This window comes from Sturnus vulgaris, chromosome 16 (genome assembly GCF_052056855.1).
Source record: "Sturnus vulgaris isolate bStuVul1 chromosome 16, bStuVul1.hap1, whole genome shotgun sequence".
In the NCBI taxonomy this organism is placed as follows: domain Eukaryota; kingdom Metazoa; phylum Chordata; class Aves; order Passeriformes; family Sturnidae; genus Sturnus; species Sturnus vulgaris.
Window position 1 is genome coordinate 7,097,068 of NC_142258.1, and position 16,872 is coordinate 7,113,939.

Below are 16,872 nucleotides of genomic sequence, written 5' to 3' on the forward strand. Positions count from 1 at the left end.
TTTATCAGAGGTATGGAAAGATTTATAATGGTTTATTGTCACTGCCACTCGTTATTTTCCTCCGTCCTACTCCTCTGAGGTGCATTTGTAACTATTCTGTGTACAGCTCAGCACTGCAGTCATATGTATCAAACTAAGAATTCTTCTAATAAGTTGACTTAATAACTTCTCACTCCTTTGCCCTATGTTTCATCCTATAAGCTTATTTTGTTAAACTCATATTTCAAAATATTCTGTGTTGCTCTCTCTTACTCTCAGGGGACAATTCATACCTGCAAAGTGTTGAATATTTGGAATACAATGTAAGTTATCTTTTTCTCCCTAAAAACAAACACACTGCATACTAGGTAAACCAAAAAAGATGCAAAATAAAATAAAATGTAGCTGAACTATAGTAATGTTCCACAATAGTATAATTATCACATCATATATTTTAAGGAACATACACACAATTGTCTGCCAGGGCAAATAAAGCTACTGCAAGAGAAATATCAGCTATGATTTCACATGCAAAATTTTAAAAAATTCCAAATGGCATTTTTTATAACATTTGAGGAAATAAATATTTACAAATATGTGGAGGAAAATTGTCTAAATATGTTGCCATTATAATCATCTACCCAAACTGTAATATTGTTTTTAAAGACTAACAGTATTTCTCTAGGTATTTTCTAATGTTGTCAATTATATACCAAATTCAGTATAAAGTTGTCAATTTAAAACCTATTTAAACCATGCCCTGTATTTTAACTTAAGTATTTTTTGAGAGCGCAAAACAATTGATCCCAAAACAGAAGGGTGGATGAGCACTGCAAAGAACATTTGTAAAAAGATAATGCTTGTCTCATGACAGGATCTTAAAACAATTTGTGCTAAAGTGTTTTGTCTGTTCCAGCCTTCACCCTTGTCATTGTGTGCTATTTTGTAATTATATTGTAAATGCTGTTGTACCTCTTTTTCCTAGAAAAAGCTCTAATCATCCCTCTGTTATACACTGGATAAAAAAAACACCAGTGAAGGACGAGATAGGTGATGGAAAATCAGAAGCAGTTTTACATGTCCCTCGAATCTTCCCATGTGCTGGGTCCGACATCAGTGAGACACTCGTGGTGCTGCTCTGTTCCTGTGCAGGATCCCAGAGGGCCCGGGGGCCGCTGCAGGAGCGCAGTGATGCTGCCCACACCCCTTGGTCCTGCCCACACCTCCCCTCCTCAGCGCTCTCCTGCTGGCTACAGAGCGAGTGCCAGGTCATCAATATAGAGATATTTAGCTTAAGTGACAACTCAATTCAGCTTCCATCTGTGTGAGGAACACGGACAGACAAGTGTTGCAAAAATAGCCTTTTGGTTCACAGTGATAGGATTTCCTCTTTGATGGGAAATATCTGAGAATTCTTTCTGCTCAATGAAAGAAAAATGAAAGGGAGTAAATGTCTTGGAATGCTCTGCCCACTGATGAAGTTGCATTGTGTGGTATCAAAATAATTCAGAAATGTTCTGAAATTAAGAGGAGATCAAATCACTGGAAAACCACCCCCGATGGTGGTTTCATTCATCTTCACTTTGCAGGAGCAGTGTGTGCATGGGTCCTCTCTCCATACTTCCTTCCAGGAACAGATGGCAGTGCAAACAAAGGGAACAGTGCTTCTGTGCATCAGCTCAACCAGGACATGCTCTGGCAAGTAGAACGATGGCAAGAACCAATTGTAGAAATTAAGGCTCTTGGGATCATCAGACCTGCTCTGCTTGACTTCTGCTTCACTATTTCACGGAAATAACTGGTTTGCTTGAGCAAAAAAAAAAAAAAAGAAACCCAAAGCTCTGTGAGGCCTGACAATCCCTGGGTTGTGCCGTCTTGAGAAGACTGGACGTGAACTGATCTGATCTAAAACTTGCCAGCAGAATTAATGTCACACACATCATATCAGGAGGGAGGATAGTGTGAAGATCCATAGATGAAGGGAAACAATCTGGCTCTGCAGTGGTGGCACAGTGAGAGAGAAGGTCCCATGGCACATGTCTGGCTGGGCAAAGTGGGCACCTGGCCACAGCAGCAGAGGGGAACATTGCGGTGACCTGAGTTACATGTGCTCAGTACGTCTGCGGGGTAAGCACAACATTAACGTGCTTTAGGAGATGCCAAGAGTGAGGTTGCTGCATGATGGATGCCAGGCGTGATTGAAGGGATACATGGTGGTGTCAAAGGCAGCTCTGTGTTCGAGAGCGAGTTGTTAGAACACGACAGGGCTGCTGTGGGACGATGCCCAGCGCCTTGCCCCTGACCGGGCTGCGGGCTTGTGCCAGCAGTGCCAGCGCTGACATCCCCGCTCAGAACGGCTCCGCCTGAATACAGCACACACGGATCAGGGCTAGGGCCCCGCTCCTGCACTGGGTCAGTAGTACAGCCCCGGCCCTCCGCCCGCTCCCGCCCCGAGCCGAGGCACCGCCCGCGACGCGGCCCCGGCGCGGCCCGGCCGGATATGAGCGCGGCGCCGCTTCCTGCGCCCGCAGTCCGCCCTCTCCCTCCCCGCCTTGGGTGGTGCCGCTGCCTCGTCCCCGCTCCAGGCTCAGGGCGGAGGCGGCCGCGGCTTCCAGCTCCGCTCAGCAGCAGCCCCGATGCAGGCCATCAAGTGTGTGGTGGTGGGCGACGGGTAAGTCCGAGGGGCCCTCGGCCGGGCCTGGCGCTGAGCCGCTCCGCCGGCCCGGGGGGGATGTCGGGCCGCGGGGCGGGAGCGGCCCCGGGCCCCGCCGCGGGGTGTGGGCGATCCCGGCGCGGGCGCGGCCCGGCCCGGCCGTCCTGAGGGAGCGGGGCTGGTCGAGGCTGGGGCTGGGGCCGGAGCTGGGCCGTGGCGGCCGGGGCCAGGGCCGGGGGCGGGTGGGTGGCGGCCGCGGCTTCCTGCTGCTGCTGCTGCCGGACGGGGAGGGGAGCGCGGGCACGGCGGGCCCGGGGAGCGGGGTGTGCAGGGGTCGGCAGGGCCGTGCGCGTCCCCGGGCCGAGCCCCGTGGGGCTGCTGCTCCGGGCCCGGGGCCGTGCTGGTGACCGAGTGTGCGGGCAGGAGCGGCCGCCGTGAATGGGCAGGGTGTGCTGGGCTGTCCGGGCAGGCCGGGCCGCGTCCCTGCACTGCCACTGCTTGCTGGTGCTCTTTCATCACCGAAGTAGTCCAAGTGTATTAAAATAATTGCTGTGTTTTTAGTTATATGAGAAAATTAATATTGATTTGAAATACTTTTTGTGACAGTAACAAACTTACTATCTTTTACTGAGTGAAATGGACTGAACTCTGTGCAGATCATAAATGCTTTTGGGCAGGAACTGTTTTTTTGCCTGCAGACACCTGGTCTTGTAAGGCTTCTATCTAAAGGAGACAGATAGGCCCTTGAAATACAAATAGTTAATGATATACATGTCTGTAAAGAGCTGTTACACCTACAGTACCTTAATGTATCTTATATGTGAAACAAGTTGGGGATGCTTTTTAGAATAAACTCATAAGTTTAGCAGTTGGATTTCAGTGTGAGGAGTGTTGAAATTGAGAAAAGAGTTTGTGTGTTTGGTATTTTTGAATATTCTCCACTGTACTATTCCCCTCGGCTCAGAGGGATTCTCTCTCTTACTGGATATCAGAGCTCAGGGGAACATCCCGGGCCAGCTGGAAAACAAGACTTGTCTTATGCAGTTTGAGTTGGTTTTTTTTTTTTTTTCCTTTAGGAGAAACAAAAATCCCAGTGTAGACTGAGCATAATTGGTATCACAGCAAACTTCTGTAGATGACAGAGGAGTGAAGTGTAGCTAAATGGACTCGCCACAGGGGTCTGTAATTTCACATGGTATCTTAATTTTCAAGTTATTTGTATGGGGGGGTTGTTGATTTGATTTAATGATGTAGAATCTCTAAAAAGGCAGATAAGTATGGCTGAAAGATATACCTTACAGTGTGTCAAATTTGTTTTGACTTGCTGTGTAAGATTCGGAGTGATATGAAAAGTGGTATCTTAATAAATCATTGTCATAGTAGTGTAATTCTGTGATACCAGATAGGGTAACTGCGGACTGCTCTTCTGGTTATATTGAATTTAAACTCAACAAAATTGCTTTTCTACTATAAATAGATACATATTTTTAAAAATTTATCTGAACTCTGTATTTACAATGCTGTAAATAAATGTGATGCATCATATTTGGGTGGGGAAAAGGCTCAGTCTACTTCCTCCTCTGGAAGTGAGAGCTCAGCACAAACCAGCTGTATAATGTTCAGTAACTCATTCAACAGAACAGTTCTTTGGGTCATTTGCTTTGTAAACCATCTCTCTTCCTAACATCTTTGCTTTTCTTTGTCTTAGAAATGTAGGTGGTGTAGCTCTACCTGACTTTTGTACATACATGTGAACAAAATACAGTAGTTTAATTTCTCTTCCTTCCTCTTTAGTTAGAAACAAATCTTTCATAAAGTTCTTTTCAGGTACTGTTGCTCTTTTCTGGTAGCTTTGTATCATTCTCTGTTCACAGTTTTCTTAAAATGTATTTAACTAGTTGTGTTCATTTGTGCTGTTGCTGCTTCAAGAGCTCCAGCATTGCAGGTATTCTAGGAAATGTCATGTTTGGCTTAGATAAGGCCAAAGTTTTAGTGTTCCTGTAAAACAATGCAGGTTAAAGATTTGCTTATGTAATATAAAACTTGGGTATTGTTTTATGTACCCTCCACAAAGATCTGCTAGGAACAAAAATAAACAAAGCTTTAGAAGTACCTGTGGTCATTTTAAAAAGTTTGTTAATGAGTAGGCTGTTTCTCATATGGAACTCACGTTTTGTTCTTAAAGTTTTGACTACTGTATGTTTAGACAACTGCACTAGAAAAGTGTGGCATGTGTGCTAGTTTGGGCTATCATATTTTCTTCTTGATTTTTTTTTTCATTCGCTGGGGGGATTGTTTGGGGGAAAATAAATGACAACTGTTGCTTTGAGCTGTCATGATAGAGAGCAGGAGGAATGTGCAGGACAGATGAAGAGCAGTCGCTGGAGTAACTGCAGGAATTGCTGTTGATTGACACTTGAGAAGAAGCATTAGTGGAAGTTATTTTTAGCAGCTTTTGTTTTCACTCCAAAAAGGCAGCTGTTAAGTGGTACAAAATCTCCAGTGATGTTGTGTAATGTTAGGAGAAGTTCTGTGTTTTGGAGAAATTACCAATTTTTAGATGCCACAGAAGTTGTCGCATTTCATGCTCTTCTGTAGGCATCTTTTAATTGTGGCAGTTTAGAAGTCCTTGTTTGAAATTCTGCTTGATCTAAGGCCTTGTCTGCTAAAGCTGGGCTTTTTTTTTCCTGTGTATTTGCTTTGATGGCTCCAGGAGAAGGGCAGGGCGTGTGTAGGGGAATTGGCTTCTTACTGAGTGTAGTGCAGTGTTTGTGTGAGACACTGAACACCTCAGATCCCTCCAGTGCCATCTGGAGAAAGTGCAGTGACTTGAAATTTGGTAACTTGTGTTACTGAAAAAGTTATTTTAAAAGTAATTGTTTTGTAAGTACCGAAGAGCATATTTGGGAGAGGGTGTGGCACAGTGAGTAATAGAGCTTATCTGAGAGCCTTATGTAGCTAAACCTCCTATAGCAGCAGTACTGAACTCTTGATCTGAGGGTGGTACTGGGGAAATCTCAGCTACTCTGTCTGACCAAAGACCTGGGCATCGTGTCTGCCAGAGAGTTTGGTCACGTGCATCAGAGAAAGAAAGAAGATGGCACAAGCAAAGCCTTTCATGAAGGTTGCCACCTATTTGCAGGTAAAACATAGCTCCAAGGAGCTCTACTATAGTGGGGAAATTTCATAAAACTTGTTAGCATAACTAAAGAGAAGATATGTTTTGTTTTTAGGAATTAATACATATGTGATTATATAAATACATTGATTCTTGTGTGCTACTTGGAATCAAAAAGGAACTCAGTGCTGTCTTTTGTTAAGGTAGTTTTGTTAAGCACTTAAAGCTGGATTTCTGTAGGCCATGTTTTTAATGACAGTCAAATGTTGCTAGTTTCATTTATGTAATAGTGGGTGGACAGAGCTGTGATTAAGTAGTTGCTAGAAATCTTATGACTAATCTTGGTGTTATTTTAGATTCTTAGTCTCAGCCTTTATGTACAAGGATTTAAACTTCGCCAAACAGTTGGAATTCTCTTTAGGGGAGTTGCTTTATTACAGAAATTAGTAGTCTAAAAAAGTTGATAAAGCACTTAGAGGATGTACTTTATAAAGGTAGGCATTAGTGTTTATTTTTAAGACTGTTGACCATAATGATCTGATTCGTGTGGCATTGAGCCAAAAGGCAAGGAAAGCAGGAAACCTGGATGGAGTAAGTCTGAAATGGGGTTGTTGAACGTGTCTTTTCTTGTTTAAATGACTCTGGCTGATTGGAGCTGCAGAAACTACACTACAGGCATTTCTAAACTTAAAATGAAATCTCTCACCACCTTCCTGTGCTAATTTGATTAGCCAGAGCAGACTCGGGAGTTTCAGTGCAAGGTGGGCAAAGAAACCTGGATGCATAGAACAGTTCTTGATCTACTGCTGAAAATGTTGAGTTCAACATCAATTTGGTGGAAGCTCCAATTACCTGTAATGACCTTACTGGAAGCTGAAGAGTCAGCCCAGACAGGTTCCAGGACGTGTCTCTGCGCCTCGAGAGATTTCCCAAAGCGTTTGGCTGTTGCTCTGCCCGGGTTCCTGAAGGTTTTCCCACCTGTCCTTTGTGAGCTGGCCCAGCACAGCCAGCTGTGTGGTGTTGGAGAGCAGCTCAGCAGCACATCCAAACTGATCTAACTCATCAGCAGGCAGCTAAAATAGCAAGTTGTCCTTATGGGGGAGGAATAACTTTCCTTAACTCCTTGTTCTGGCTTGTTAGAATGTTAGTTCAGGATCTAAGATGGGATCTCCTCTTTTGACAGCTGTTAAACAGGTATCTGTGTGGTGAGCTGCTCCTTGATTGTTTCCCACACAGGTTTGTTTTTTTTTTAAAGGTAAATCCATCTGCTTTTGAGCACAAGTATATTTCAGACCTTTTACAATAAGGGAATGTTCAGAGATTGTACTTAATGAGAACAGCATTAAATGCCTCCTTTCGTGATGCTATTATAGCTTGGTAAAAAGAGTGTGTGCTGAAAGGAAAAAACCCTCAGACTGTGTGAGGGGCTGTTGTCTTAGAAGCGGGTGTGAAAAACAGGGTGGAAAACTGCATGGCGTGATCAGGGTTGCAAGCAGATAGGGTGTTATGCCAGGTATTGGCTCAGAAAGGTAAAGCAAATCACAGTTAAAAATGGGTGTAGGGGACAAAATCTCAGGTAGTTTTGCACACTGAAGTGTCCCTTCCATAGCTCAGGCATTTCAGGTGGTATCAGAAACTGCTATCAAATACCTTCTTGGGCTAATGCAGTGAGGAACTGCTTAAAGTTGAATAGAGAGACTTTAGTTAGAGATTGAGCTGTGACTTAGGGATATGACAAAGCTTAGATTTGCTTGTGAAAGATTTAGTTCATGAGGCTCGTGAGTCAAACCTCATAGTAATGGCACGATCATACTTGTAGGTACAGCAAGGTTTCAAAGTTGCTGCTGACTGGCTTTGAGCAAATCGCTGTGGTGATAAAACATCTGCAAGACAATGCAGTTTTCCCTGCCCAGGAGCAGGAAGGGGGATCAGGCTCTGAGGCTGACTGGCAGCACCGCCTCGGAGGAACCAGCTCAGCCCTGGAATCTCTCACACGGTCAAAGGATTATGCACTGCAAGGGAACCCGTCTGCAGTGTCACAAACACTCTTTGCAGACGCTATTTTAAGAAAGAAATAAGGCCCAATTTCAAGTTTTCTAACACTTAATTGAAACTGTAACAAAAAGTGAAAACTGTCCTTAATCAAATGTTTGACTCCAGATAAGATGTGGGGAGGAGGGTGGAGAGGGAAGGAGCTGGCTGCCAGAGTTTTGAAGGAATCCTGGAACAGAGCCTTGTCCTGCCCTTATTGGAGGCTCTTGTGAATTAGATCAGTAGGAAGAGGTTTGGTGTTCCAAGTTTTCCAATGGTGGAATGTAATTTATCTGTAAATCAGTTAATGAAGTGTTTGAGTAGTGGGTGAACACATGTGGGGAGTCGCTTTGCAATAGCAGTAAATAATATGAGAGTTATCATTTGTATTCATTCCTTAAATACTCAAAAGTAATGATGTGTTGAGAAATTATATTTTTCAAGCTTTCTTTAACTTCACTTATATGCAAGTATACATTTTTCTGGAAAAGATAACAGTTTTGGAATTGTATAAGAGTGTCTGGAAATACTTCTCAGGTTTTTTTGATTTCAGAGAGTTGGAAGAAGGCCATCTTTCTGAGTATTCAGTCAGGTGACTAGATGTTAGTAGTCTAATTAATACGTGTGGATTTGTTGGGGGTTTTTTTGACTAAAAAATGAGCAAAATTTTGTCATTTATCATTTCACAAAATGGATATTTATACTAGAGGTATTTTCATTGCCAGTAATTTTAAAACTGCAGTCTGTCAGCTGTTTTCCTGCACAGTAGTGACTGGAGATATTCAGTTGTCCTCGGGTGTCTGGATGTAATTAGTCTTCTTCCCCCTACAAGGTATATTATTTCTTGTTATTCAAGATGAATGTGTTTTACATATGAACTTTCTCTTTTTGCAGTGCTGTAGGTAAAACATGCCTACTCATCAGTTACACAACCAATGCATTTCCTGGAGAGTATATACCCACGGTGTAAGTACTTATAAAATCCAAAGAACTCATTTCTGTCAGCTTCTCGATGCTGCTGCCATTCCAGATTCCTTACCTGAATTGTTTCAATTGCTGCAAGCACCCCCTCAGGTGTGTGTAAGGAACACTTTGAGCTTTTGCTGTAGCACAGTCACAGCAGTGCTTGCTGATGGTCCCTCAGTTTTGGCTCTCTGTGCCCTCTGGGCCTGGCAGATTCGGGACTAACATTTGCTAACATTTGACCAGATGTTGTTCTCTTCCAAAATAATGTGTTTCTGTCTCTAATGTCATTCATAATAAGCCCTCCCAAAGCTGAACAGCTTGTAAAACATTACATCATAGTCAGAAATAGTTGTCTTACATGACTGGTGATTTTTTTGTTTATTTGTTCCTTCCACTTTTTGTGCTACTGCCAATCCTGTGCTAAGCCAGCCACGGCTCTTCAGCTCCTCAGGCGAGACTGTGGAGACTCATTTATTCTGGTGCTTCCCTTTTTTCTTTCACATAAGGATTTGTCAGTATCAGTTTTAGTGCAGTTCTCTTTTCCAGGGCCTGTTGGGGGTGTTTTATACATATGCAGCTTCTTTGCCCTTTTCAGATGTCTCTGTATTTTCATCTGGTTATGGTGCTCTCTGAAGTATTGATGAGCTTTTCAGACAACAAAATACATTCTAATAAGGTTTACAGATGACTTTTGTTACCCGTCCAAGGCCTTGTTGCCTTAGTTACTGCTGTTTCCTTTTTTTTTGGTCTTAAATTCGAGTTTTTGCATTACAGTGTCTTGTGTTCCCAGTGAACTTGGTTATTTGAACTTGACTTAACGAGTCATTAAAACATTTGCAGTGATGAGATAAAAACGATTCCTCCACTGGCCCTTGGTTATAAGCTTTGATATTTCATTGGAGGGGGTTTTGATTAGCAGAATTAATTAGCTTTTTTCTTACTTACTGTTGTCATTAAGGATTCCTTGGTTGTTGCTCCTGTATCTTCTGTTCTAAATCTCACACCATGAGACAGATTAACTTGGTGAATGTCCCACTAAGACTGGAAAGTGCTTGCTAAGTACGTCACCTGCTTTCCTGTACTCACTGGGATTAACACTTCCTTTGGAAGAGCCATGACAGAGATCACTTCTGCTCAGACTGGACCAAGTCTGTTGTGTATAATTTTTTTATTCCATTACCCAGCATCACAGTTGTTATTGAAAGAACAACTTTACTGTCTCTGGGGAGCCGATGGATGCAATGAAAATGTTCCCTTGCCCAGTTTTCCCAGATCTTCCCTCTGTGAGGGAAAAATCTTTGGGTGCCTTATTATACTGCAAGCTAATGCAGCTAACTCTCTCTTTATTTTTAGTTTTGACAACTACTCTGCCAATGTAATGGTTGATGGAAAACCGGTCAACCTGGGTTTGTGGGACACAGCTGGTCAAGAGGACTATGACAGACTACGTCCACTCTCCTACCCGCAAACAGTAAGAGCTGCAGGGTGAAACCAGGAGCAGCCTCTACAGCTTTGGCTAACATAAAGCATTTTTCTTTTTGAACATAAGGCCAACATTGTCACACCTGGAGTTGTATTTATTAGTAACAATGATCCTCTTTCATTTCATGTGCTGTAATTTATAATCTCTGGGGTGTGTGCAGTTGTAAAAAAGTTAAAACTTGCATGCCCTGTGTATTTGTGTGCACGAATACACTTGTATTTGTACTTGCCGGGTTTTGTGTAGTTGCAGCCTCAGAATTGTCTAGAATGCTTGATTTAAAATAAAACAACCACCCCTAAACTATCTCAAAGAATCTTGGTGAATAGTCCCATCAGCTAGTCCATTGATTTCAAAGTTAGCATGCCTGCCAAAGGGAGGGTTTGTTTTTGGTTTGGCTGCAACCTGACACTGTCACTGCTAAGCACTTGATATTGTTTAGTCTATGTGAAGATGTTCTACATGTGAAAGAGGCAGCACTGAATGAAGAGATTATTGATATTGACAGAGGCTGTGGTGTCCCAGCTTTCCAATGTCCTTGAGCCCGTGGTTATTTTATTGCTTGCTATAGTTTGTGCTGTGACATCAATACAAATGTGCTTCTGTCTTCCCTGTGTGCAACTGGTAAAGTCCTGCCTGCATCCTGCATCTTTCCATGTTCAAGGAAAACACTGAAGTGATCTACTTCGTCTTTCCAGTGTGACTTCAGCTATAGTTAATCTTTGTAGAGGTGGTTTTGTAATCTGTTTAGAGCAATGGCTTTTACCTGATGGAGCTGTGCTATAAGTAAACAAAGGGTAATTTGCAGGGTTTTTTTGGCACTGATTACTCTTGCTGTTGACAGTCAAATGTATGTTAAATCCTAATAATGTGAAATGCAAAATTGTTTCACTCTACAGCATAACTGCTCTCTTGAATAATTTGAATCTTACTTAAGGAACTCTGGTGCTATTTTCAGTAATCTGTCCTTAACTGACAATTTTTCTTAATTCACTGGTCACTAACTTACAGTCATTAGGCTTCCCCATCAGTTATGATCCACAAGATTGATATGAATTTGCCAGTTGTAGACAACTATAGTTCAAATGTCAGAAATGCCTGTCTATTTTAGAGGGAGAGACAATGGAAAACTGGTTTACTCTAATATTTAGATATTTATAGGATACTTAAAACTTCAGTTTTGCTTAACATCATAAAAATATTTTCAAAAAAGTAGAAGGTATGATGAAAGATATTTCCTAGGGTCAGAGTGTCTGTGACAAAGGGACAGAATGCACATGCATGTCTTTAGCCTGCTAAAGGAATTGTGGCTTTCTGGTAGACTGCAAAAGAATTCCATGTCTAAGCACCTTAGGGAGAAAGTCTTGTCTGTGCAAGGGTGTGTAACTGTGCAGTACAGGTTTGGAGTACTTTCAGTTATTTGGATTGGTTTTTTGCAGCAGTAAATGAACCAGGGTGGTTAAGTCTTGAAATTCTTGTGAAGAAGTCATCTGATTTCAGACTTGTGCAATATCAAAGATTCATCACCCCCACAAAACTAACTAAAGCACAGAGGAAGAGAACAGTGGTGCTGATGAAACTTGACTTTTTTTAGGATCTGTGCTCAGCCTCCCTTTTCCTTCACTGTGCTATTTAAAACTCAGCCCTTGCATGTTCTTGTGGCACTCCTTTCCCTCTTTGTGCACCTGAAGGATGTTGTGGGCAAGGTGAAAGCAGCAGGTGTTGGTTAATTGGGCAGTCTGTGCTGGGATCAACCACCCAGCAGTTAACAGCTGTTAACTTCACAGTGAGGGCTTGGCATTAATTTGTATCTTTTTCTCCTTATTAATATTTTTATTTTATTCCTTAAAATATACAGGAATTTAATATCTTCTCCTTAATACATTTGAAATCTACTACTATTTCCAAATATTTGGGGAAGGAGAAAGTTGGGACAGAAAAGGTGGTCATGTCTGTTTCCTCAGGAGACCAAAGAGAAGTTGTCAGTTGGGTGCTTTTCAGGAGAGGTTTGATCTTGCAGGTTTTCCCTGACAGTGCAGAACTGGTTTCTGGGGAAGGCTGGTGTCTGCTCTGGGTGCAGTTGGTTGTGCTGAATTACAGGGCAGCGTCTCTCTTAAGAAGAAAATCCTCCTTGAGAATATCTGTGAGCAGAAATTGCTGACTGAAAACATTTTCCCTTAAATCCATTTGAGGAGTAACTTTATCTCCTACTGTTATTAGGTTGGAGGAACCAATGGTAAGAATATATCTTCCAGTCTGACAGATCAACCTATTGCCGTATGTAAAACTTTAAATAAACTTCAGTTCCAAGTTCTGTCATCTTGTCTTGCCTATGATAGTGATAAATTGGCCCCTATTTTTTGAACAAATACTTCCCTTGGAACTATCAAATTGCTAGATCTGAGAACTGTTACTAAATTTATATGAGTTGCCAAGATTAAATATTTTCTTGAAAACAAATAGCTTTTCCTACTAGTGTGCAAGACACCTGAGATCTTCCAGTAATTCCTTGTGGTTACACAAAATCTTTTGATCTCTGGAGCTAGTGGAGGAGAGAATCTCCTCAAGTGCAGCCCTCGAGTCCCCATAGACCTGCACAATTGGAAAACAGAAGTAGTGGCCATAGTATCACGTTATTTGATGTTGTTTCTTTCTTCTTCTGGGACGCTGCTACGGAAACTTGTTGGGGTGATGCATGAACAACTGGGTTGCAAGTGCTTAGCAGTGAGATGTCAGCTGCTGACCTAACAAAATGCCTTGAAATGCAGCACAATCAACTAACACTCTGCAATGCCTGATTCTGTAGCACGTTTGGTACCGGAATAAGTACGGAAGCAGAGGTAGGTTGGGGAAAGTTTTTGGCTTGTCTGGGAGACACCTACCGAGTTTTGGGTCATACAGCAAGTTTACATCAACACAGAGGAAATGAGTGTTGGGGTTGTTCTGAATGCCTGCAGGCCTGGAGCCTGTCATCTGTGAAACCTGAATTGTGTCCTGTGATTACTATAAACATGTGCTCTGAGATGTTTTATACCTGCTCTTACTCAGAATCTTTTGCCTTCAGTTGAAAAGCAAGATGTGCAAGATCCCTAAAAAGACCCATTTTTCTTTATGCTTTCTCATTATGTAGAAAGGAAAGGGAGGAACTTTGAGATTTTAATACCCTTTTCAATCCTAATTTGGTTATAGAGAAATTCTAAAATCTTTTTTACTGGCATTCAGTAGGAGTGAAGTTTTATAAGAAGTTCAACAAGCTACTTCTGATTTGGGTATGGAAGCAATAATTGTAGAAATTCTTGTGTGAATTTTTAAAAAATTTCACACCATTGAACTTGGCCTTTGCAATTTAAGACTACTTTAAAGTTGTGTCGTAATAGTTAACACTTTGCAACATCTTATGAAGGAATGACATTTATAGAAAAAAACCCTTGAAAGGCAATGGTATTAGTGTCCTAGTTGCTGGCTACTGCAATAGCTGATTATAAATTTGACTGCAATCTATTTGTTGTTTCCCTCTTTCTCTGTGGCTGCTTGCAGCTGCCTGGGAATGGATTTCCCACTGGGAAAGCTGCCTCTGATTGTCACATGCAACTGTATAGCTGACCTTGCCCTTTGCAAGTCTGGTAGAGCTGGCAGTGTCATGGAGGTACTGGTGGTATTGGCCTGTTCATGACACCCTGCCGTGCTTTCTCTCTCGGGCTGACCTCTGTCTGTTGTTTTGTAGGATGTCTTCTTAATCTGCTTTTCCCTCGTGAGCCCGGCTTCCTTTGAAAATGTCCGTGCTAAGGTAAGGGCAAGCTGGTACTGTTTTATATCTGAATGTTTGTCATACTGTTCACTTTACAGCAGAGCTTGGAAAATATTAGGTGCTTTTTGTTTAATTGTTTTTCCCACAAGCCCCATGAAATGCAGTTTGAAAAAGCAGAAATCCATTTGCCTAACTTGTGAGTCATGGAAGTTCAGGGCACATGACACACTTAAGTACGAATTGTTCCTTGATGCATTGATAACAGTAATTTAAGTGTTCAGCCAGCAAGGTGCTGAGATCACAAACAGGAGCTTTCCTTTTGGTATAGTTTGAAACAAACAAGTTTTAAAACAAATGCTTGTAAAAATTGGGTTGCACTCGTTCATTGCATCAGCCGTCCTTGTGCACGTGCTCTGTGACTGTGGGAATATTCCATGTCCTGACAACTCAGCTGCACAAGGAGGTGTCTCCATGGGGAAGGGGGGGTCAGGGCTCTTCTGGTGTGTGAGGAAGATACATCCCTTAATTGGCTGCATTTTTAAATGGAAATAACTGTTGGCTTCATTAACAGTGATGTGCCTTTTTCTAATCCTGCCCTGATGGGATCTGTGTCCTCCCTCTGACCAAAAGTGAAGGCCTGGGAGCCTTCAGGTGTGGTGTTCAGGGCCTTCAGGGAACTCTGCCCCCACACTAGACACTCCATTTTTAATTTGCCTTTTGCAGTGGTATCCTGAGGTGCGGCACCACTGTCCCAACACTCCCATCATTCTCGTGGGCACCAAACTCGATCTCCGGGATGACAAGGACACGATTGAGAAGCTGAAGGAGAAGAAGCTGACTCCCATCACCTACCCACAGGGCCTCGCCATGGCAAAAGAGATCGGTATGGCAGCAGTGGGGTTATTGTTGGCTGGATCCAGGCTGTGTTTGTGGGAGACCTTGTACCTTAATGAAATGGAATGCCTGGCTTTTGTTGTGGAGCCAGCTGGGAGCAGCGCTGCGGGAGCTGTGCAGAGCTGCTCTGTAACTGTGTCTCTGCTTCCCCCAGGCGCAGTGAAATATCTCGAATGCTCAGCACTTACGCAGCGAGGCCTCAAGACAGTGTTTGATGAAGCCATCCGAGCAGTGCTGTGCCCCCCTCCTGTAAAGAAGAGGAAGAGAAAATGTCTGCTGCTGTAAACGTCACCCTCCCCCACCCCATCAACCCTGTGCTTTGCTCAAACAATGGAGCATTCACATGCCAATTTTTTCTGTTATAAATTACTTCTCTTCCATCAGTTCTTGAATCAGTTGACAATTTCATGGTTTCATTTGTTAAAAGTATGATTCTTACCTTGCCTCCTTCTAAGAGCAAACTGAAAAGACACACCTATGTAAAGCCTTATTTTTAAAATCCTCTTCTTGCTCAATTAAATGTTGCCAAACTATCTGCTGAACTAAGTCGTATTGTTGTGCTACAAACACTAAACTGTTTTTTAAAGATTCTTCTTGGAAATGACTCTAATTTCTGGTAGGAAATGCAAAATCTCTTTCTAGTTTTTCACAGTAAGTAACAGTACCGGGGAATTAGCAGAACACTGCGCTCTAATGTGTTTTATTCTGAACTGTTTTCCCAGCGCAGCCGTTGCCTGGTGGTGCAGCCAGCACCCATCTCAGGCAATGACTGACACCCCTGAGTCACAGTGTAAATGCTTTATCATTGGTAAGGGCTTGGTTGCAATCTAGTTCTTGCTGCTGTGATTGAAAAAGTAACTATTCTTACTGAAGTGTATCTAGTCCTTTTGACAGCATTGTATTGTGATGAATAAATGGAATATTGGGTTGGATCAGGAGATAGTGCCAGACAGTATTTTGACACTGTACAGCTGACTTACACTACACTGCCAGAGTAGCTCAGCAAGCATTTTCCCAGAGGTGCAGTGATGGAGAGAGGTTGGTGTTCATGGGTAAATTCCTTTGAATTTCAAGTAGGGCATTCATGTAGGTACAATTCTGAATCAGTCATTCCCACTTTTATGTAGTAAATGCTTTTCTTGTAGAATCTCTTCTTACTGAGCAATATAACTTGTATTTTAAAACCTTCTGATTGATAGAATTTAGCTTTTTTTTTCTTTTTCTTTTAGAGTAGAATGTTCAAGCATATCCTCATTTTCCTGTTATTTCTGACCCAGTAAGTTATGCTGAGGAGCTTTTAGTCTATTAACTAGGTGTAAAAATCATGTGAAGCAGCTTTACACATTTTAGTAATTTTTATATTTTAAACCTCTGTAACTGACAAACCTTTCAACCATCACTATCTCCAAGGTCCCCCCACTGTAACATGACTAATGCAGCCAAGTGTTCTTTCTGTCACTCCATGTGCAGCATCGATTGCGTAACAGTAACTTGGGTCTGTGAGGTTCTGTAATTAGTGCTAATGTTCTGTACCTTCCAAACTGGCAGGAATATAATGTTGAACTACACCCTTTCAACCACTAAAGCAAAATTTAAAAATAAAAGTTGCAAAATTGTGAAGTTTTTACATTGATCTTTTGCTAATGCAATTGGCAGTATGTTTTGCATGTATGACTTAATAAATCCTTGAATCACAAGTGTGGTAATGTTTGAGTTTCTGAGTGAGTCTCGTTCTTGTGCCACTCGGAGCACACATTCCTGTTCCATGCCAGCAGCCCTGTGTGCCCGAGTCTCCTCAGGGACAGTGTGCAAAGCCCAGGCTGGCAGGGGTGCTCTGAGAATCCAAACGAAACCCAGCACTTGGCAACAGCTCTGCAGAGGCCCTGCTCTCTCAGTGCAGTTGTTACAGCTCCTGCTGCTGCTTGTGCAGTGGGGGGGAGGTTCTCTGTTCCACTCCCCTCTGTGCAAACAGAAAAGCTTTTCCTCTGCACAGGTCACAGTTT

The 16,872-nt window shown here is 42.5% G+C and overlaps 1 protein-coding gene across 1 annotated transcript; it reads left to right on the forward strand.

The window, feature by feature from the left end:
- The first annotated feature begins 2,329 nt into the window (after positions 1 to 2,329).
- Positions 2,330 to 16,566, forward strand: RAC1 (Rac family small GTPase 1). The gene is made up of 6 exons (XM_014869502.2): positions 2,330 to 2,650; positions 8,676 to 8,747; positions 10,101 to 10,218; positions 13,952 to 14,014; positions 14,699 to 14,858; positions 15,024 to 16,566. The coding sequence occupies exons 1-6, from the start codon at positions 2,616 to 2,618 to the stop codon at positions 15,152 to 15,154; spliced, it is 579 nt and encodes a 192-aa protein (XP_014724988.1). The 5' UTR covers positions 2,330 to 2,615; the 3' UTR covers positions 15,155 to 16,566.
- The last annotated feature ends 306 nt before the right edge of the window (positions 16,567 to 16,872 follow it).